The sequence below is a fragment of the Leptonychotes weddellii genome, chromosome 5 (assembly GCF_054177405.1).
Source record: "Leptonychotes weddellii isolate Sample4059 chromosome 5, ASM5417740v2, whole genome shotgun sequence".
NCBI lineage: Eukaryota > Metazoa > Chordata > Mammalia > Carnivora > Phocidae > Leptonychotes > Leptonychotes weddellii.
This window is the reverse complement of record NC_138373.1, coordinates 118424500-118446928: the sequence shown is the minus strand read 5'-3', so window position 1 is coordinate 118446928 and position 22429 is coordinate 118424500. Positions and strand designations below refer to the sequence as shown.

Below are 22429 nucleotides of genomic sequence, written 5' to 3'. Positions count from 1 at the left end.
AAAATATAATCACAGCTGAAGTCTTTTTAAGCACATTTTTTCTTATTTGTTGATTTTATACTAACTTGTAAATGCATTATCCTAGTCATGATACAAGTAAATATTACAAATTCAGTCTCCTTACAGCTCATTGCTCTCCTTGTATGACTTCAGCTACACGGGCTCAAGTTTGCTCTGAAGAGTGGTTGACAGATGAGAGAACAAAGGTTATTTGGGACATTTCAGTGAAGTTTTCTGAAGCTTTGGGTAAGAAGTGTTGGATTTGTTGGATTTGAGGCACTGGGCAATGTTAAGTCATGGTGGATCTTTAAGTAAGGGTTGGCATAACCAAAGCTGGCCAGAGGAAGACAGAATTGACCAACGTGCAAAGGTAAAGCCAGCGGGACAGGGGGAAGAGTGAGGAGAAAACTGCTGTGGTCCGAATGGGACTTCCCTAATGGGAATCCACCACAAAGGATGATCAACATCCCTCAGGTGGGACAATGACTCTTGGCCATGGAAGAGGAGATGACACTTGAGAAGAGCCTGAAGGAAGAATTTTTACACGTGGAGATGGGAAAGCAGCCAGTCCAGCCAGAGAGATGGGTAAGAGCAGAAGTATCGAGGCAGGAGAGCAGGAACATGTTAGGGAAATGGGGTGCCATCCTATTTACCTGAAGAACAGAAATTCGAAGGGCAAGTATGGAAACATGAGGCCAAAATGTAAAAATCACAGAGTTTTACAGCCAAGTAGAGCATCAGCTCTGAATGAATCTAATACTTCAATTTGCTAATGGAGACACTAGCGATAAAGAGATATTAAATGGCAAGTAGAAGCCAAGTGGAACTGTCTCCGGGATTCCTGTTGTTGGAGCACAGCTGCACAGGATTTGAGCTGACTGTGGGGACCAATGGTAGGTCAGATCTCAGATTTGGTGCTTTCCAGTGCCTGGGTGTTGCTGGGGCTTTCTGAACAGGGAAGTGACGTGATCATTATGAAGTTTAGGAAGGTCAATTAGGCAGCAGTGCACGTGAGAGACGAGAGCGAGGGAAGGAGAGTGATTAGGAGGCTGAGTAGTGTGCCAAACACAGATAATAGGCTTTATTAGCCCCATTTCACAGATAAGGAAACTGAGCTTTGGACTGTGGCCAAACTCAGGCCTGGCGGATTCCAAAACGTGTGCATTTTAAGGCTGCGAGGGTGGCGCACTCACCTGGCTTACGGTGGGAGGAGGGGCTAGTGGGCAGGGGCTGAGGCTGCAGAGTGGTCTGGGAAGACTGAGGGCTGAGAAAAGATCCCTTGGATTTGGCAGTAAGAGGTCAGCGGCGGTGTGTTGAGGAGAGAGTGATTTCAATTGAATGATGGGAGTGGTAGGCTGATGGCAGGAGGAATGAAAGAGTGAGGGGGTGGTAATGGAATGGCAGCAGGGAATACAGCCTCCTCTTTCAAGAATTCTGGCAGTTGAGAGGAAGGAGAAAGAAGGGCAACAGTTTGGGGAAATCGCGGAACAGAGGGGGGAAGCCTTCATTCCACCCCCAGGAAACATTTGTACAACATACATGTGTGCCGGGTACTATGCTAGGTAGTGGGGGACACGATGATAAATAGATGAAGGAGGGAGAAATAGAGGATGTCCTGGTAACAGCTATCTCTAAATGGAAATCCCTTTATCAGGTGACCAAATTTAATACATAAAATGATACCAATCTTTTAGATTTCAAACTTCTAGAAGACAATGAATGGATATGTCCTCCCATAGAACCTTGCATAGCGCACTCTCATTAAAAGTTCACTGAAGGAATAAACCATGGGTCCCAGGGGAGGAAAGGGAAATCCAAAATGAGGGGCAGCTTTGCAAAGAGGCGGGAGATAACGCCTTTTGAGACATGAGTCCTTGCAGCCATTCAGATGCTGTCTGGGTTCTCTGTCTTCCAAGCTCTCTCATTTCCAGTCACTGTTGCTTCATGTTCAGCAAATCTGAGAATTTCCTTCCAAGTGCTTTCCTGCTCTGCTGCCCCTGCTGATGGGCTTCTATAGGACACGCCCATCCATATGGTGAAATGCCCCCCATCCTTTAAAAGCAGGGCAAACCCAACCCTCTCTGGCAAGTATTTGCAACCCCAGGTGGAGTGAATGGTGTCCTTCTCTCCACAGGACTTCATACTGCCCTCTAGCAATAATCACAGCTAACCTTGCCTTCTATTTACTACCCGTCAGGCACTGTTGTACGTGCTTTGCAAATAATATCCCTCATGAACAACCCTATGAGAAACGTTCTGTTTTACAGATGGGGAAACTGAAGCCAGAGAGGAGTTAAATAATTTGCCCAAGGTAATAAGTGCACGCCAGGATTCCAACAGAGAGTGACTGATTCCAGAATGAGGCTCTTCACTACTATACTGCTTTGGCTTACTTGTCTGTCTTCCTTAACTAAACAGTGAACTCCAGAGAGAGGAGGCTGTTGCTTGATTCATCTTTGTTTCTTGGGCTCAGTCTAGATAGTAAGTGCCAAGTAAGTGTTAGGTGAATAATTTAAAGAATTAATAAATGTGCGCACTTAGGTCTGACCAGCTCCCCACTGTGAACAGAAATTGGAAGAGTTTACTGTGCATGAGAGGAGGACAGAGGGAAAAGCTTGCCTTCTGCTTCTTGGATCCCCATCTAATGCAGGGAAAATGCACAGGTCCACACAACACAATTACCACTTCTTCTTTTCAGGTTATGATTGAGGGTGCAAATAAATAAGTTCGTAATTATGCTACAGAGAAAATGAAGTCAGTAAGCCCAGTAAAACTATAAGCTAGTAAAGTAGAAGGTACACTTTGGAGACCAGAACACAGCTGCAGAGACCCTTGCCACACAGATCTTTGTACTATATTCCTATGAGAAGTTTCCTAGTAATGGTAGGTCAGATCTCAGAGGTGGATCCTGCCCCCTAGGGGTAACCGTGTTCAGACCTCCTGCAATAGGAGGTACTTAGAGGTCCCTGGCATCATGCTAGACGTTACAGTTGCAGAACGTATAGAGGAGAATCCAGCCAGTGCTTAGACTGAAATGGGGAAGTTTGTCTAGAATGTTCTTTCCCTCTCCTTCTGGCCAACGCAAACTCGTCCTCCAAGATTCCAGATTAAATGTCAATGGAAGTCTTCCCTGACCACCAAGACTAGACAGGTTCTCTTGTAGTGCACTTCCATTCTCCATCAGAGTCTTTGCATAATTCTAATAACATAAATTTAACTAAGCAGTTACTTAATGTCTGTCTCCCCTGCAAAGGCCATACTGCTATGCTCTTAGCATCCAGAACAGAGTCGGCAATAGATAAGCACGAATTTTGTGAAAGAATTAATGCATATGCAGGAACATGATGTTAACACTACTGAGGATTTGCTCCCCAGCCATAGATTGAATTCTTTTTTTTTTTTTTTAAAGATTTATTTATTTATTTGAGAGAGTGAGAATGAGAGAGAGTACATGAGAGGGGGGAGGGTCAGAGGGACAAGCAGGCTTCTCGCCGAGCAGGGAGCCCGATGCGGGACCCGATCCCGGGACTCCAGGATCATGACCTGAGCCGAAGGCAGTTGCTCAACCAACTGAGCCACCCAGGCGCCCGACTGAATTCTTATTCCTAAGTGTTGTCCTCTTTTCTAGACCTTATGACAGTTAGCAACAAAGTGAAATAGACTTATTTGTATTTTTAAACACTTAACAGCCAAGAACTTTTAAAATGTTAGGGAGTTAAAATGTTTATTGACTGCGGCTTCCTGAAAAGAGGAGAAAAACATGAGAAAAAGTAAGTCAAATGAGATTGAGTAATTTTAAAGACAGGGTAGAAGAGCGGTTTTATTTTCTAGTTTCCTTTGGAATTATTCTGTAACAACAGTTCCTATAGAACCCTGAAGCTTGGCTAGCTCCGACCCCACAGAGAGATCCTTTGAAAAGATCCACTTATTTTATAAGACACAGTGAGTCTGACACGAAATGTACACTTTCGTATCTAAGAACCCTAGCAAAGGAGATTAGTAGCCAAAAAAGCAATTAAGTTTACAGTAGGGTAACAGATACCATATCTAGTACAACAGCTTGGGGAAGGAAGTAAAGCAAAGGTCATATCAACAAGAAAAAAGTAACATTAAATAGCAGATTTTTTTTTTTTTTTTAAGAAACAAAATCCCATATTCCAAAATCTTTCCTTCTCATCTAATAACTACATGTGTTTGGCTGTTTGGAAAAAACAAGAGACGAGGACGTGGCATTATTGAAGCTGGTAACTGGCCCAAACCCTGGTGAACCAGGCTGTGAAATTCAAGCATCTGGAGCGTCGGGTTCCTGATCAGCTTTTTCAGTTTGATCTCAGATCCCACTCTAGTAGATGCAGGATTGTAGAATCCCAAGCTGGCTGTGTCTGTGTGCTTTAGAGGCACAGTGGCTTAGGGTTCGAACAAACACATCCAACTACCCCAACTTAAATAATTTAACAACGCCAACGCAGAGGTCCTGGAAAAACCAACCATGTTTTAGGACTAGGTAATAATCGGGCCCTTTCACATCAAGGTAAAGGTGTCCCCACAAAAGAACGGGGCTCTGTGACACAGATACCAATTATAAATCACCCCTTGGTGATTCTGTTTAGTTACATAGCATTGTAGATCCCAGGATTTATAATGGTTGTGCAGCCCATGAAACTATCTTTAGCCAGAGTTCCTCTTCTGTGTCAGTATCCTATTTTGAACTAACAATGCTCTCAGATGAGCCGAAAAGATGTATTTAGCTCCCACCATTACAATTTCTGATCCTCTTTACTTTAGCTCTTTTGAAATAACATGAAAGCTTTGGCTTGCTAATTACTTTTATCCAGCCCATAGAAAAATTAGTTTATCTTCCTGATCAAAGCAAATTAGGCAGATCATGGCTGATTAGAATGCAACAGTAAAATCGCCATACTTTCCCTTCCAGTCCCCTTTCTCTCAGAAATAGGGCCTGTGTCAAATATGTAGGTATTTCCCACGGCCAGGCCGGACTCTGTTTCCAACAGGGACTGTGGCTTGGACAATGGTTCTTACACAGACACTAAAGTTCTTTAGTTCAGTCATTGTGTTCGAGAAGAACTAGTAACCCCTTAGCTAGCATTTGATGAAACATCTAGATTTACATATTTCCTTAATTGCATTTTTTGGAATGTGAGTGAGATTTATCTGACCAGAGTTAAATGCCTCTTTTATTCCCCTACCCAAGGCAAAATTCAACTCCATGCTCTTAAAAAAAAAAAAAAGTGAGGTGGGAGGATGTATGGAATCTTACTTAATTCCAATCTGAATAAATTTGAAGGTTTCAATAAAGTGGGACGAGGGAGTTACATTACCAAACACAGGAAAGATACACCTTTACCTTCCAAAGAGGAAATGTCAATTGCCAAAGCTTTCGCTTGTTCAGCTCAATCGAAAAGGCTATTTTGATTTTAATAATGAATGTTATTCCTGGTTGCCAGATTCCCCAAATCAGTTGCTAAGAGCCTCCAAAACTGTTGTCCTTAATAATTTCTCGCAAAAATTTCTTTGTGATTGTAAGAACTTGAAAGTTAGGTTTACTCTTCCTTATTTATTTACTATAAATTAACAGTAAATCTTGTATTTAGCTCCATTTAAACCCCCCTCTGCAGCTGCCCATTTGAAAAATAAAATGGTTGCCTTCTTTCACTTCAGTGGGCACGATACAAAACACCCATTGAGCTTTCCCTTCACTGCAGCTGCCAGTGCCCAGCCGACTTTTAACAAACCAGCCAAGCGGAATCACAATGCAGCTGCAACATTTTATGGTATTTCTGTTGGTTCTCTTTTGAGACTGGAGGTGTTAATTAGGAATCAAAGAACACAACCCTGCCAGCTTTCTTTCACAAACCATACCCTGGTCACTGCAGTTTGCAGAAGAAAATAAATCTAATAAAGGGATAAAAATGTTGTTTGTCACACCAGTAAAGTGTACTTAAGACCCTTTGATCAAAAGCTTTTTATGTCGTCTTGTCAGATGGGCTGGAAATATTGTATTTTTCCCCTTTCTCTCCCTTCTTCGTGCAGACTTCTCTGATTTTGAATTTCAAGACTGTCTGGAAGAAAAAAATATAAGCATAGTCATATGCGGGATTATTACTTAGAGGTGAAAGCTGGTCTCATAGAGCAGAGTCATTTTGTTTCTTAGAAAATTGTTCCTATTCAACAGAGAGTCCTGTTATGGGTTCACACAAAACTGGGCCTTCTATTAGCATATTTACCGTATTCTAACCACAGGTTCTCGCGCTTACACTTTACATATACATCTGTCAATACTCTATTTGGGGTAGATTATTTGTTGCATAAATCTTTTTCAGTGTTATAAGAGGATTTTTTTTACATACACAGAATTGAGTATTCTCATAAGTGTAACATCCAGATATATATACACACACACATACAAACATATATATATGTATAATGTTAATTTATCAAATAGTGTGTCATTTTTATATAGTTTTTATGCATCTCAAGTATCACGCATTCAGATGTAACAGCGTGAAGTCATTACCTTTAATCTTCAGTCAAAGTTAAAAGCTTATAGTAAGTTTATGAAGTTAGCACTGCTGGGAATTAGTCAAGCCTGCTAGCTCTCTCAGCAAGAGGTTTTGCTGCTAGATGCACAAATCATGCCAAAATCCATTAATCCTGCTTGAGAGAGGCAGAAAGGTCTGCTTGTTGATTTAATGTTAATGAAATGAATGGGCTCCTGAGGCTACCTACAGAGGCCCTCTAAACTGCAAAACAAATAAAGTCATTTTAAGTAATGCTCACTGCGGGAGAGTAAACAATGCTCCCAGATTTGCTGTACAAAATGGATGTGGGTGTGGATGCGTAGAAACCTCCCGTTTTCTACAATCTCGCTACACCTGTCCTGGTGTACAATACACACAAATGTCAAGCTGACAGATTCATAGATAACTGGAGAGACCTCAGAGCATATGCTCACCACTCTGACTTTACAGATGTGAAAACTGAGGCCGGGAGGGTATGCATATTCTGCCAGAGATTCTACAGCTGATTAGCGGGGGAGCTAGACCTAGTTCAGTGGTTCTCAAAACCTGCCCGCGCACTGAATTTGCCTTGGGGAGTAAAAAATCATTCTGATGCCTCGCTTCTTCCCCCAGAGATTCTGATTGAGTTGGTTTGGTGAGGGATCTAGGCCTCAAGATGGTTAAGGCTAGGTTCCAAATGGAGCTCATGTGAAGACAATTTGAGAACCATGGACTAGACCTCTAACAGGGCACACTGCTCCTCTGTGCGTTGGGTCTGTTTTGTCCCGCTGCACCACGGTGTGAACTAGTTCCCAGCTCCTAGGAGTATGCCAGGTGCCTTAGCATCCTATGGAGAGAGTAGATACATGTGTTTAGAGATTTTCAGGTTGTTTGCAAAATGAGTTTCCGTTTCTTCCACGTGTAAATGCAGAGATGTGCCCCCGCCGTGGGTGTGTAGTATGTGTGAGTGTGCGTGTAGACCCCTTGAAGGACGGACATCTACCTGTCGGGTGAGCCCACCCCACAGCTGAGACGGTCGCCAGGGTCTGTGCCATCTTGGCAGTGAGCTTGTGCTTCACTTTTCTCTCCGTCCTGCCGTGGACCTCACCTTTGGGTCTTACTTGACGCTTTTTTATTCTTTTCTTATTTGCCCCAGTCTCCTTTGGGTTGTGGCTTTTCTCGTACCCCCTTGCCACCTGGAGAACTGTGCTTTGCCTGAGGCAGATCCTTCTGACTCTTCATTTGAAATTGTTTGACTTTTGCTGCCTTCAGATTCAGTCTGGTTTGGTGATTGTTTAAACTGCTTGATAAAGCGAGGCTGATAGATCCCACTTGTCCAATCTAAGCTGCTGGGTAACACATAGTAGACGTCTGCCCGAGCGTTCCTTCAGTTTTGGCTTTAGTGCTGTAAAATAAATCAGCTTCCTACTTCAGTGATTCAGTGGGCACTCGAGAATTCCAGAATCATCCTTTCACATGTAGTAAGATATGAAAGTGTTCCTAGAGAGTTCCCTTGTCCTTTTCGGACCTGCTCTCTTGATTTCATTGGTCATGGGTGAAGCAGCTTGCCTCTTCTGCGGGGGGCTGTTGAGAATCTGTGAAGATGGTGACACAGGGCTCATCCAGCAGAATTAAAAGGCTGTCTGGTCCAATAACCGCCCACCCATCTCTCCTCTCTGCTGGGGATCACTGGCCCAGCAGCTCAAAGACAAGCCTGAGTGGTGCTTTGACCCTCTATTTAACTTTGAATCCCTTCCCCCTCACAGAGTCAAGTCATTGGTATCTATTATTCTCCAGGAAATAATTTCAGCCTCGTTGTCATCACTGACTGCAAAGATCCTTCCTGCAATTGCATTGAACTAACGGCTTCTTTTTCAAAGACAGCTACCGTAATTCCTCACAGAAATTCACCTCTTTTGAAGGTATTTTCAGATAGACACAAACCTATTCCTTATATGTTATTTTTTCCCCTCGTTATTTTTTTCTGCCGTCAATACATTTAAAAAATCAAACACATTTTTGTTGTGTTGAAAATGTAGTTTTCCTGGGTGTATCTCTGGCTCTGAGAAAAAGCTGGGTTCCCTATATGCTCTCTGCCCCCCGCTAAATCCATCATCTCTCACCTGCTGCTACAGTAAGTCAACTGCTGAGATTGGGCTTCTGAGAGCCCAAGAAGTGACCAAACTGATTGTTTCCTACATACTCAGGAAAAACCGTGGGGATGGGTGAGATGAAAATGAGAGGAGAAAAACAATTTCAGCCCAGGACCACAAACTGTGGGCCATTCATTGAACCCTGTCTGAAGAGTGGGCTTTTACCATTAGGCCACTGGCCCACAATCAGTGACAAAGCGTCTGCTCAGTCATCAGCCACCCTGGAGGTCTGTGCAGTGTCTACACAACGTTATGCACCCACGTGAAAATATGAAACTTCATTCAACACACAGAATCCTTTATCTATTTGATACCAAGGATCAAAGATGAAAGAATCTTTTAAACTTAAACAGGGGGCGCCTGAGTGGCTCAGTTGGTTAAACTTAAACAGGTGCTGGGTGATACACTATTCATGTGAAGCTGCCCCTTTTTGCTTCCCTTATTCTTTTACCTAAAAAATCTTGTTTAATGAAAATTATAAAGTTTTGGGGCAATGGATTTAACTATTTTGGGGAACAGCAATAAGAGGCAACACTGTATTTGCAAAGCATGGGTTTAGGGGCACCTGAATGGCTCAGTCAGTTAAGCGTCGGACTGTTGATTTCGGCTCAGGTCATGGTCTCAGTGTCCTAAACTCAAGCCCCGTGTCAGGCTCTGCACTCAGTGTGGAGTCTGCTTGAGATTCTCTCCCTCTCCCTCTGCCCCTCCCCCTGCTCATGCTCTCTCTCTCTAAATAAATACAATCTAAAAAAAAAAAAAGCATGGGTTTAGTGTTTTAACAACAACTTCATCAGCAACAGAGACAGTAGTCCCTAACATTTAATGTGCACTCCACACATGAGGCATTATGCAAAGTGCTTCACATGTATGATCTTACCAATCTTCACAACAATCCCGTGAGGGAGGTATCACGATTGTTGCCATTTTACACATGAGGAAACTGAGACACAGAGTAACTTGCCAAGGTTACTCAAGATAGGTCTGTGATCTTTGTCAAGCTGTTCTCACTTCCAAAGTTTGGGATAATTATAACTTTTACTGTCTGTTATGAGGGGCAAATGAGAAATTGGGGGCAAAAAGCACTCTCTGAATTGTTTTTTCTCTCTTTCTTGGGAGTTCACAAACAATGCAGTCTGCCAAGTGTAGAGGGAAGGACCTCTCTGCTATCACAATATAAGATTATACCAGTTTGTCTCACTTTCTGTTACACATTTGATGGCCAGAAAAATGGGGCCCTGTATTTTAGATGTAGAAAAGTGCATTTCCCATAGAGTTTAGGGAAACAGGAGAGTGCCGCCTAGTGACTCTCCCTGGAGCATGCCCTGGGACTGGCACGCAAGGACAGAGGGTGTTTTAAAATGTCGGTTTTAATGTTGTTTAGGTATGGTATGGCCCATAGATCAGGAGACAACTGTTAGTGAAAAGACAGTTTGTTACTCACAGTTCCCAAGAGTTGGGGGTACATCAGGCCATGCAGGGTCACATGGGCGAACACCAGAGTCAGGAAGAAGAAGGAGAGGGAGGAAAGTATGGGCATGAGCGTTCATTGTGGTTTCCATGTGAAGGAACAGACAGGGTAAGCAGGCTAGGAATTGGCTAGTTGGAATAATTTCAGCAGGCTCGGGGGTGCAGGGGCTGTCCAGAGTCGTCTGGTACCTGGCCCTGGGGTCATTAGAATAGGTAATATAGACCTAGAGTGTAAGAGCCTTGTAAGAGCCCAATAGAGCCCAATAATGAAGGCGGTGGGGGTGTGGGCCTTGGATCGGTTGGTTTGCATATGAAAGGCACACTTGCAGAGGAATTTTAGATAGCTCCGAGAGAGACCATCTCTCCTGGGTCAGCAAGTCCACAAGAGAGCAAAGGATCACAAAATGCAGAAAATGAAAAACATATTAATACACAGGGATTCTGAAAACAAAACAACGCAGGGTTTGTGTGTTCTGATCTCAATCCCAGGGAGAGTCTTCTTTGGTCCAAGAAAATCCGTAATTCAAGGGGTATACATAATCTAGTAATGAAAACAGACAAGCAGATCAGACAAGCAGACAAATATGGTGGTCAAGTGTGGTGAGTTCTATGACAGAGGTGGGCTCAGCATGATAAGGAACCATCAGAGACCGGTTTCTAGAGTGGTGGGTCACACAAGGCTTTCCGGAAGAGGTGGATGTTTGAACTGAGTATGGAAAGACTCATAGAAGTGAGCAAAATGAAAAAGAAGAAAGGGATTCCAAGCAAACACCAACACATGTGAACACCTGGAGGAAGGAAACATGGAAATTGTAGGTGGAGTTGCATACGGCTGGAGTGAAGAGAGCAGGAGGGGCTAGTCTGTGGAGCTGGCCACAGGGTTTGCAGGTGAGGAATGAAGCAAGAGAAGCTTACTTTGTGGGTCAGACTGAGAATTTAAACTTTATCATGAAAGCCCTAGGAAACCACTGAAGGACTGCATATAAGGGAGACATGGCCACAGTTGCATCTTAGACAAACTAGCATGGTGGTAGGGAATGTGTGTGTCCCGAGGGTCTGTGGAAACCAAGACAGGAGGCTGCCACGGTGATCCAGGCAAAAATCGAGGAGAGAGACTGAATTAATGCAGTTTCAGTGCTAGATGAGAAAGGGAGCACATTCAAGAGACACGAAGACAATCTAAATTTGGTCAAGTTAAGGTCACAAATGAAATTCAAATTATAATAAACACATGTTTAACTACTATGAACAGACATTTGGGAAATTATTTATTTATTCCTCAAACTAAATCTGATTGTTTCCTTCTGTTTTGCAGATTTTTAGGTGATACAGAGACACTTTATCTGTATCTACAATGGGCCAAAAAAAGACAATACAGTTAAAATTCAGGCACATATATTTACATATATAGCACGCATAAGCAACAGGATTATTTGGCAACATCTAGAAAGATAACTGGGATTTTTAGAATTCACCTGAGTATCTGGCATTGGAACAAAAAAGTGACAAGAAGGAACACTCAGCTGGGGTTCTCAGGAGAGCTGGGTTCCAACTCCATCTTTTCCAGCCATGTGCTTTTGGGAATGTCATTTACCTCTTAGGAGCATGAATTTCATCATCTGTGAAATGAAGGTGTTGGATTAGGTGACCTCCAAGGTGCTTCACATTCTAAATCCCATGGGTGGACACAGCGTCTGACTCATCAGAAACCTCGGCAACCTATCTAAGTGATTTTCATTCTGTTTATCTGGGCAATTAGGGTAATGCTCTAGCAATCATGATTAAATTTCAGTTTTGCACTCTGTAATGTGACCTTAGGTATACAGCTTAGTCCTGCTGGTGATTTGTGGATAAAAGATTATCTTTAGTTCTTTAAGGTAGAACCATACTCTACATGTAGTTAGCTACTAACACAAGCTGTGAATTGGTATTATCATTAACATCAATCTATCAAAATTAGCCTTTCCTTCCCCAATATACAATTAACTATGTTTTGAGGCGTTTCTACAGCTAAGGGAAAGGGTGCCTCAAATTACTACCCACTAGTCATTCGGGACCAGACGGTATCCACCTAACACTTGTCAGGATTATAAGACCGTGGGGAAGTGGACTCTACGCTGGATGACCAGCAGCTGTAAGGTGGAAGGTGCATACTCGCTGTCAGTGAACCATGTTGCTCAAACTTCTGAGATCTTCAAATGAGATATGCTTACACCCTGGGAGAATCTGGTTTAAGGAGGATTTCCTTTTGCTACCCGAAGTGAAAAGAAGACTCAGTGAAAAAAGATCTTGAACTTCCTCCGTTGCCCTGAGCCCCAGAGTACGACAGCTGCCGAGGGAAGGGGCTGCTGTGAGTGCGGTTCTCCCACCGCAGGGAGAGTGATGTGGCTTCCCCAGGTTCAAATCAAAGACCTCAATTTCGGTGCACTTAGAGTTAATACTTTAATCCCAAAGACTCTTCTCTCTAAACTTCCCTTCATCTCGTAGTTTGAAGCCCTGGGGGACGTCTCTGAGATAAGGAAAATGCATGTTTCCAGTCTTCTGATACTATCTGGAAGTCAGGGATGGAGAAGGATCGAGAGACACAGGAGAAGTGTACATCTGTGTCAGGGGGCCTAGTAGAGGTCTCACCGTCTCTCAGTCCTGCCCGCACTGTTTCTTGGGTAGCAGATTTCCTTGCTTCGTCTTTCCACCTCTCTTGGCATTTTTTCCTAGGCTTTACTTTATGCGGCAGTTGACACTCCAATGGTCATAGAGTAGGTCTACCACCCAAACGTAGGCATGCCTTTCTGCTAAGGGTCCCTTCAGGGCAGGAAGTTTGAAGGGAAAATAAGGAAGAAGATGTCTTATTTCGGTCTTCACTAGAAGACGCCAAACTCATTCTATAGATTCATTCAACAAACACTGTGAAATAAATATTTATTACCAAAGTCTCAATATATATACAAAAAATAGATGATCCTTCCACGGAAAATTTTATTTGTTTTTTATAACCAAATAATCTTCACTGTATATGTATACAAAAAGGGAAAGGTTATTTCGTGCTGATAGATTGAAAGACCAATTGATTATGTAATAGAGTTCCTTCAAGTAAGTGCCTCCCACGAAAATTAATAACCTGAAAACTTCAAGTGCCACGTGGTGTTTTGTGTGTTGAACCAATAAACTCATTAAAATAACATTGGGTAAACCCAAACACAACACAATGAAATTTCTAACACAGCCCACATTAACCAACCAACTTTAAAATAATATCTTTGTTATGTACTAAGGTTAAAAATTCAGCAAATTCTTTATATTTTTTCCACTTGAGATCATGTGTGGTTTTCTACTTCCCTGAGAAGTACACTTTTGCGGCTTTTTTGATCAAAGGCAGGTTATTTTTGCAAATAGACATCTTTTGTAGAGTCCCTGTTCTACTTCTTCAGAGTTTCAAGAAAAAAGAAGCACAAAAATATTTACCAGTTTTTTAGTGAAACATAAAAATTCTTAGGTTCTTTTCTTTTCTGAGTGTCGACTTTGGAAAGGAAGGGAAGGCACGAATGTAAGGTTAGCCATCACAGTGTGGTGTGTGTGTGAGGGAGAAAAGGAGGAGGAAGGAGGAAATAAAGGAATTTGGCTGCAGAATTGAGTAACAGTTTGAAACACTTGGCTTCCAGTTGTGAAAGATGAGCAACACTGGGGAAAAGGCTGGGCTAACAAGGGACCACTTGAGGAAAGCTTAATCTCAGCTTCCTCAGATGATGAGGAAGGTCAGCTCGGTGCACACGTTCCCGGCGGGAGGTGGGCTCCCTTTGCCAGCACAATGGTCTTCGCATTTCAGCTTCTGAACTAAACTGAAGGTGCCTTCACACAGCCAGCTCCTCAGCCTCTCGCCTTGAAAGAGTTGGCTCTCCGCGGCCACGCCATGTCAATGTTATGTGTCATTTCCACAGAGCAAGTCGCAGAAAGGAAACCGTTTCTTACTGGTATGTTGGTGCCGTGGGTGTTCGTGTGTGTGCAGGAAAGGGATTGCTTTCCTCCCCACCGACAACCACAGTCCTTGTTAGAAGACGAAACCAAGCTCCTTCTGAAGGCAAGGAGGATAAAATGAATGCAGAAAAAATGTGTATACCTCACAAATGAGACCCCTGAAAGTGACTGCTGCATAATTTTAACTTATTAATGTTTTGTTTTGTTTTTTTTTAAAGATTTTATTTATTTATTTGAGAGAGAGAATGAGAGAGAGAGAGAGCACATGAGACGGGGGAGGGTCAGAGGGAGAAGCAGACTCCCCGCTGAGCAGGGAGCCCGATGCGGGACTCGATCCCGGGACTCCAGGATCATGACCTGAGCTGAAGGCAGTCGCTCAACCAACTGAGCCACCCAGGCGCCCTTAACTTATTAATGTTAAGGGATGCCTGGGTGGCTCAGTCTTTAAGCGTCTGCCTTTGGCTCAGGTCATGATCATCCCAGGGTCCTGGGATGGAGCCCCGCATCAGGCTCCCTGCTCAGCGGGAAGCCTGCTTCTCCCTCTCCCACTCCCCCTGCTTGTGTTCCCTCTCTCGCTGTGTCTCTCTCTGTCAAATAAATAAATAAAATCTTTTAAAAAAATTTATTAATGTTAAAACAAAACTGGAGTTGGGAGTGGTGTTTTAGGAGATTTTAGAGATTATATCCATACGTGTCCTACATTTTCTAAACATCAATTCTTACTTGATGAGGTGTTCTTTATACCGAATATAATTTATAATTAATTGGCTTGCTATTGGTTTTTCATATTGTTGACTTTGTAATACAATAAATGGTTAACACGCAAGAGATTTCCAGCAGCAAATGAAATGAAAGACTGATGAAATAGGATAGATAGTTTAGGAAGAGTTTTTCTTTGTTCAAAGGGGGGAACTCTTCTCTGATTTATCCAGATTTCTAATTTACACAGATGTCTGTATCACCGGCCTAATTGTTAAACCATGCACAGTTTACAGGTAGATAAGCAGACAAAACTTTGAAATAATTTCCATTCTTAATCAAATGATAGTATGGCAACCTTTATGACATCGATTCATCTTATCAGCTTTAAAGGTGAATACAAACTCAAAATTTGCCTATTAAGATAGTTCATGTCTCTCTGAGTTGAGGAATAGTTCTAAAGAATTCAGCTGCTTTATTTGACACATGGATCTGGTCATAGAAAAAAAAGAGTTTTATTCTTGACTTGGAAGTTATTAGTCAACTGACCACTCTTTAGGATACTTGGGCAGCTACCATGATTTATCTTTGACTTGGGGACAAGAAAAATTGTTTCTGTGGTAGTAAGAAAATGGATATATGAAAAGATATCTACTAAACTTAAAATACTGGCCCTTAGCTATATAATGTTATTCTCACTTTACTGAAAACTAAAAACTGCATTTCCCAATTAGTTGAAGAAATATTTCTGGTATTAGAGCTTCGTAAATTGTGTTCCTGAAAACAAAAATGTGCTGAAATATTTCAGCACCAGTTATAATTACTGTGAGGCATAACTATAAATTAGAAGGCTGGTTTTCTTGTATTTCTGGTAAACTGGCTCTGAAGATAATTTCAGAGAGGTCCCAAAACACGTTGAGCAATGTAAATATCCTTGAATAAGCAGACAGGCCTGCAAGTTTGGGATGATGATAGCATCTGTGTCACAGGGTGTTTGTGGGGCCTATGAATGAGTCAAGGACTTAGCATAATGCCTAGTACTCAGGGGGAACAACACAAATGTCAGCCGTTATTACAATAAAATGATTTAGATATGTAAATTATGGTGTGTTTGTTAAAATAAGCAACTCATTGCATCCTTTAAGCTGAATACAATTTAATTGTATTTCAAGTGGGGCTGGGCCATACATAGCTGCAGAGAGCCTTGCGTGGTTCTGTTACATGCAGACGGGCCTCTTTTAGCCACTGGGATTTCAGCAGCTGGCTCCGCCAACTCTATTCACTCCCACGCCGTCAATGTTTACTGAACATCCCTTAAGTGTCAGGCACTGGGGTGGACACTTGTGTTATAAAGTGGAAAATTTCCTACCCTGGAGGAGCTCAAAGTCCAGTGAGGAGGATAAACCCTGAAGGAAAGAGAGCTCATCATCACATCCTGGAGTGTTATTCCACTTGACCTTAAAAGGAAGACCGTTTCATGGACATGGTCAGTCCCTCTGCGTCCTCTCAAAGCAAATTTCTGCTTCTCCAATCCCAGACTTAAACACTGAGAACAGGGGTAATAAACATTTGAAGGTATGAGGAAGGAGTTCAGCTTGTGAAGCATCTTTTAAGCAGCTCTTCTCCTATGGCGGACACCCTGTTAACAGTCTTTTAGTATTACCACTAGATAATGTAATTCCATCACGTGAAATCAAATGGCTAACGTCGTTCTACCTACCAGTTTCAAATAAGGCATTTCCATTGGGCTCGATCAATGTAATAAAAAACATTCACTGGGAGAGGCAGAACATGCCGGGGATTCCAAGAATGGGCCTGCCTCTTAACCTCTAGAGAACAAAATTAATTTTGAATTATGAAAAATTTTATGAAAAAATTCCACCCTATAGCCTATGAAGTATCTCCCTTTTCCATAGAAAAGGAGTTCCCTGGGTGAAACTGAGTGTTGTAGTTGGCATCTATAATGAGTGGATAAAAATGTGGATTGAAGCTGAAAGATACGGGAATAAAAAAGTTGCAGGAGGTTAGAACTCATGGACACATTTAACAAGTGAAATTCTGCTAAGAGACATCAAAACAGGACTAGATAATCAGCTTGTTTTCTTTGGTGTGTAATATATCAGTTGTGGCTCTGATGCAAGTCTGATTCATCTTTGTGCTATAAAATGAGACTCTGTAAAGGAAAACATTGCAACAGGAGTGAAGAGGTTGAATCTCATAGGAAGGAACCTGCCTTCTCATGAAGAATTCAAGTTGCCAGAAATATCCACTTGTGGGGTGTTTATGAGGAAATGTACCATTTAGCATTATTCTAAATTTATATAAATAACTGAACAAAAACAAAAAATTACTCCACAGAATTGCTCAATGCAGAGCTCACTACTGTTTTTCATTTCTATCATATGGCATTATGATTTGGATTAATTGGAAACATACTTCAATTTATAGCTAAAATGACTTACATATATGAGTTTAATAGAAAAAACATAAAAAATGGTTTACTAAGGTCAGTAGTTATTAGGTATCAGTTATAAAACTACAAATATTCTGCAATGTCTTTAATTATATGACAGCTTTTTGGGGTTAATTGCTTACATGGATACTATTTCTATGCCTTTGACAGATGCCTTGGAAATTAAAAAAAAATCAAATAGTTCAGTTAAAAAATTTAACTATGAGAAATCATAGACCAAAACTTAGTGTTTTTGAACTTCTTCAAACACATCCAAGTGGGAATGGTTCCATTATCAAAATACATTTTATTTAACTACAAATGGGTTCTTCTTTTTAATTCCAATCTTCTAATTCATTTGTGATTGTTATCAAAGCTCCTTTACTTTGAAGATTTTATTTATTTATTCATAAGAGACAGAGAGAGAGAGAGAGAGAGAGGGGCAGGTTCCCCACTGAGCGGGGAGCCCGATGCGGGACTCAATCCCAGGACCCTGGGATCATGACCTGAGCTGAAGGCAGACGCTTAACCATCTGAGCCACCCAGGCACCCTAAAGCTCCTTTACTTTGAAGAAAACGCATAAGGACAAGAAAAGATTGAAGATCTGATTGAAGATCATATTTCTTATATGTAAAACTTCATTCTTGTCACACAAACTCTGTCATGCACATGTTGATCATATTCAATAAAATATTTACTTTAAATCTATGCCACAAAATTGTTTGAATCAGAACCACTGCTTAAAAAAAAAAAAATCACTCGGAATAATTTAGTCAATGAGTTTCAGTAATTGCCCCCATAACAAAAACACTACTAAAACAACCCTTGAAATCCTGGAGAAAAAGAAAGAACTTCTTTAAAATGAAGAAAAGTCATTGACATCATTCCATTTTCAATGAATTTTGAGAGCAATCTGTGGAGCAAACTGCATACATTTAGCAATTGATCTAAATTTTAAGACTGTTATAACAAAAGCTAAAGGCTTTTGTAACCATTTCTAAACTACAAACATTTTCCTTGATTTAAAATACTTTTCGTTGCTTGCAGGGAAGCAGAAATATATTAAACCATTTCAAAGAAGATTCTAAAAATATTCTTTAATTTTGAAACTGCATCTTAAATGCTTAAAACATATGTATGACACCAGGGCCATACTTAATTAGTTATAATTGAGGGTTTTGATCAGTTTTTATTAATACCAGTTTTGCTAACTATGTGTAAAATTAAATTTTGTTATAAAGTTACATATGGAAAAGTAAGCAAGCTACACAAAAATTAAAAAAAAAATTCATTCTCCTGGTTCCTTTGGTTCATGAATTTGCTTGTGGATGAAATGTTTATGTCTTCAAGCAACTGCAGGGAAAAACTCAGTGTTCATTTAAAAATAAAATGGCTGTTCTAGATCAATAAAGAAAAGTATATTTTCTATACTAAAACTATATTAGGATGTTCATAAGGATTTAGTTTTTCTATCTGGATGCCACACTAACTGGATGAAAGGCACATCTAAGTAGCATAGGGGAAATTATTTTTAAGACCCAATTAGCAAAAAATGTCCACATTTCATGCATTAAAATAATTTACCTAGAATAAGATTATCTGCTAGAGTTACTTTATTTCTGACAGATCATTACTGGTAGATTGAGATGTATTAAACATTGCAAACAATTACTGCCTGCTTTTATGTCTCAACTTTAGTGTTTTCTTTATTTTAATGCAGAGGGAGCTTTATTAGCCTATTTATTATTTTGTGAAATCAGAGCCCAAAACAACTGGAAGAGAGAGAGAGAGAGAAAGAGAGGATTAAGATTGAGATTTTCCAGTGTTTCCACCATGTTCAGTGGTCCAATTACAGATCTACTGGGGAATGCAGTTCAGTAAGAAAAGAGAATTAATATTAATGTTTAGACTGGCTTAAGATTCAGCTTTTCTGGGAGAACAAAGATTATAAAACTGCACATAAATAGCTCCTGCCTTATATGAAGAGGTTCAGGAAACCTTCTTTACCTATCAGTCTGACTAGCCAGCTATCAGATGATGGCAAGTCCATTTGCCAAATGTGTCCAGCGGCAACTTGCCATCATCAATCTGTTTGAAGAAAATTAAATGCTTGTTCTTTTGTGGGTAGGGGAGGAAGATGAAGAGATAATATTTTGACTCAAATAAATGGTGATAACCTACTACAAACAATAAAAGATAGTAGTCTGCCTTTTTACCCACATCAGTCCTTGGCAGAGTTTGATGTTCTCCCCAAAGTTTAATTACGACCGGGCCCCAGCGGTATGGGGCTATAATTTCGTGGTCTCTTTCAAGAGCAAAGGGAAGTTATTTCTTAAAATAAGGAAACCTGTACATTTATTTGAATATGAGTAAATAAAAATTTCTTTTAGGTTAGGAGTGCACAAATGAAGGCAGAAATGATCAGATAATTCTAGGTGTAACCAAAAGAGGGCACCATCTACCCTTAATGTCTGCACAGAGTTCCTGTGGTTGTAAAAACAAAACCCAAAAAACTCCAAGCCCCTCAACCCCTCAAACTCCACCCCCACCCCCCAAGAAAGGGCATCCCGTGGCTCCTGACATTTTGTACTCTATAAGGAGACCAAATTCTGAAACTGCACCTTATGAGGAACATCGGTTTGGTTATTTACTTCAGGACTGATTTCTACGTTCAGCAACTCATGGTGCCTGACATGTTGGCCACGAGAAGCAAGTATTTAACATTCACTGTGACACTTTTCAGACGCTTCGAGATTAAGATTTTATAGGGCACTGAGAAAATTTCCCCTTAGGCCAGAGTAAGGCTGTCATCAAACAGCACGAGAAAAAGATGACAATTAATTTCCTAATGCTATCTTAACTCCGAGGGGTTATCTATAATGATAGATAGATAAGGAACAGTGGCAGTAAGATCTCCTCACACAGGGAGGACACAGTTAAATGCATTTGAGGTATGTGGGAAATAATCTGAAACAGCATTTGATGCCAACTTTTAGCAACAGAAGCCTAACAAATGTTCATTCTTTCAAGTGGGAAAAAAAAGCATCCTGACACTACTCATAAATTTATTTTCTGTATTCTTAAACATGTCTTATGACAAGTGCATGATTAAAATTATCAGTGTTTGGGGGGATTGCACACCGCCCTTGTATCTAATCAATTTCTTCAGGGTGAGGGGGAAGAATAGTTCCAGGCTCTTAAGTGCAGTTACCAAACTGCTCTCAAAAATTCACTATACAGAAGACCACATGATTCTTGAAACAATGAGTTTAGCATTTAAACCAGAGGCTGGGGATGAGCATGTATGTCACTTTGTAGTACAGACAGCTGTTGAAGAAGAAGAAATGTGAATTCTTAGAGAATGGTCATTTCCACCACTGGAAACAAATCACTACCACACGCAATGAGTGTAATTGGAGGAAAACCTGGTGGGGAAATAAATAATTTTATAATCTTTTCAAGTAAAGAAAAGCACCCAAAATAGTTTTATGGTAGATGAGAAGGGGACTGTCATCTAACACTAAAATCTAGCAGGATGGTGCCCTCTGAATTTCAACGCAATATTAAAGCAAATAAAAAATTTTTTTTTGTCTTTCTCATTCTGTCTCTAGAAAAAGAATCACTATCTAGTGGAAGGCGTTGTGCAAGCCTCTTCATGTTTCTTTTCTCCAGAAAACAACTAAACAGAGGAGAGAACGAGTTCACACAAACATCCCAACTCGCTCCTGCCAAGGTACATCAGAGAAGCCGAAATTGGGATTGCGTGGGCTTGGGGTGGGCTCACGGCTGTGGCTCGAATTAAAACCTAAACGTGTCACCTTGTGACCACCTCGTGACCCCTTTTTCAGAGTGGCTCTGACCCTGGTCTCTCTCTGCCCGAAGGAACCGAGCCGCAGAAACTCTATGGGTTTGGGGGAAGTAGTCGCCTTGGTCCCCGAGAATCGGGTTCCTCCTGGGTCACCTCATCCACCCAACCACCTGTTATCCTTCGGGCCTCGGTTTTCCAGAGACAAAATTATGAAATGAGTCGCAGCCTCGTCTTCGCGGTTGGGGCTTTGGAGGCTGTGGTGGGGGAGGAGGATCCCCGAGAGATGACAGAGAGCTTCGGGTCTCCTCCGGGTAGTCGGCGTCGCTGTTTACCAGCCCCACCGCCTTCAGCCCACTTCCCTTTTCCTCCCCGGGAGGAGGAGATGGTTAAAGATTACACCGTGGCCGCGGGCACTTCAAAGGGCGGCTCGGGCAGCCAAAGGTAAAGATAACGTTCTGGCAGCTCTAATCAGGGTTTGTGGTTGCTACATTTTAATCACTTCATTAAAAGAAAGAAAGAAATCAAGAAATCAAGAAAAGAAGAAAAGAAAAAGGTTACATCACACGTCCGTGCAAGGGGTGCAGAGTAAGTTCCTTTGGGGCTGGGCAAGTTGGAGTTCTCTTTCGGGGAAACTTTTTATAGCCCGTGTCTTCGTGGAACGCGGCCTGACGCGGAGGGGAGGTTGGGGCAGGGATCAGTTGGGCAGCCCGCCCTTAGGCTCCAGGCTCAGGGGTGCAAATGCCCACACTGCAAGCAAATGCCTACAACCGGGAGCCCCGCGACCAGCCTAGAGCTGCACTGGGAAGCTGCGACGCACTAGCGCTTTCTGGGGCTTGCATTTGAAGCCGTTTCTCTGCGGGCCCGAAAAGTGCGCTTGTGCCCACCCTGAGACACGTGCATTTCTCTGGGGCCCAAACATGTCTGTCCAAGATGCCCTCTGCAAACTCGCCCGGTCCCTTCCAGACCCCCGGGCTGGTCTCCCCCTATTTGCCCCCTTCCCGGAGCCGAGCGGCGCGCACTTACAGGTAGGAGGTGAAGACGCTGAGGTTGGCGGGCAGCTCCGAGAGCCCCAGGTCCGAGCAGTCCACCCTGAGCAGCATCCTGCCGTCGGGCTCGCACTGACAGTGCGCGGGGCACCCCCGCAGCAGCGCGCCGGGCCTCGGCGAACCGCCCACGGCCGCCAGCTGCAGCAGGACCGGCAAGGACAGGAGCACGCCGACCGGGGAGGTGTCCATGGTGCCCGGGCAGGGGGCCTGGAGCGAGCCGCGGTCGGAGGGCAGCGTCCGGGGTGCCGCGGGCCTCGGCCGCTTAGCGCTCGCCTGCAGCGCTGGGCGCCGCGCTCCTGCCCCACGGCGGGGG

The 22429-nt window shown here is 42.3% G+C and overlaps 1 protein-coding gene across 2 annotated transcripts in view; it reads right to left on the bottom strand.

Moving 5' to 3' along the window:
- Nucleotides 1–22429, bottom strand: part of LGR5 (leucine rich repeat containing G protein-coupled receptor 5) — a 118729-nt gene extending 96300 nt beyond the window's left edge. For both annotated transcript variants that reach the window (XM_081822076.1, XM_081822077.1), the window contains exon 1: nucleotides 22094–22429. In XM_081822076.1, the coding sequence (XP_081678202.1) occupies nucleotides 22094–22305 (212 nt within the window). In that variant the 5' untranslated portion in view covers nucleotides 22306–22429. The remainder of the gene's footprint in view (nucleotides 1–22093) is intronic.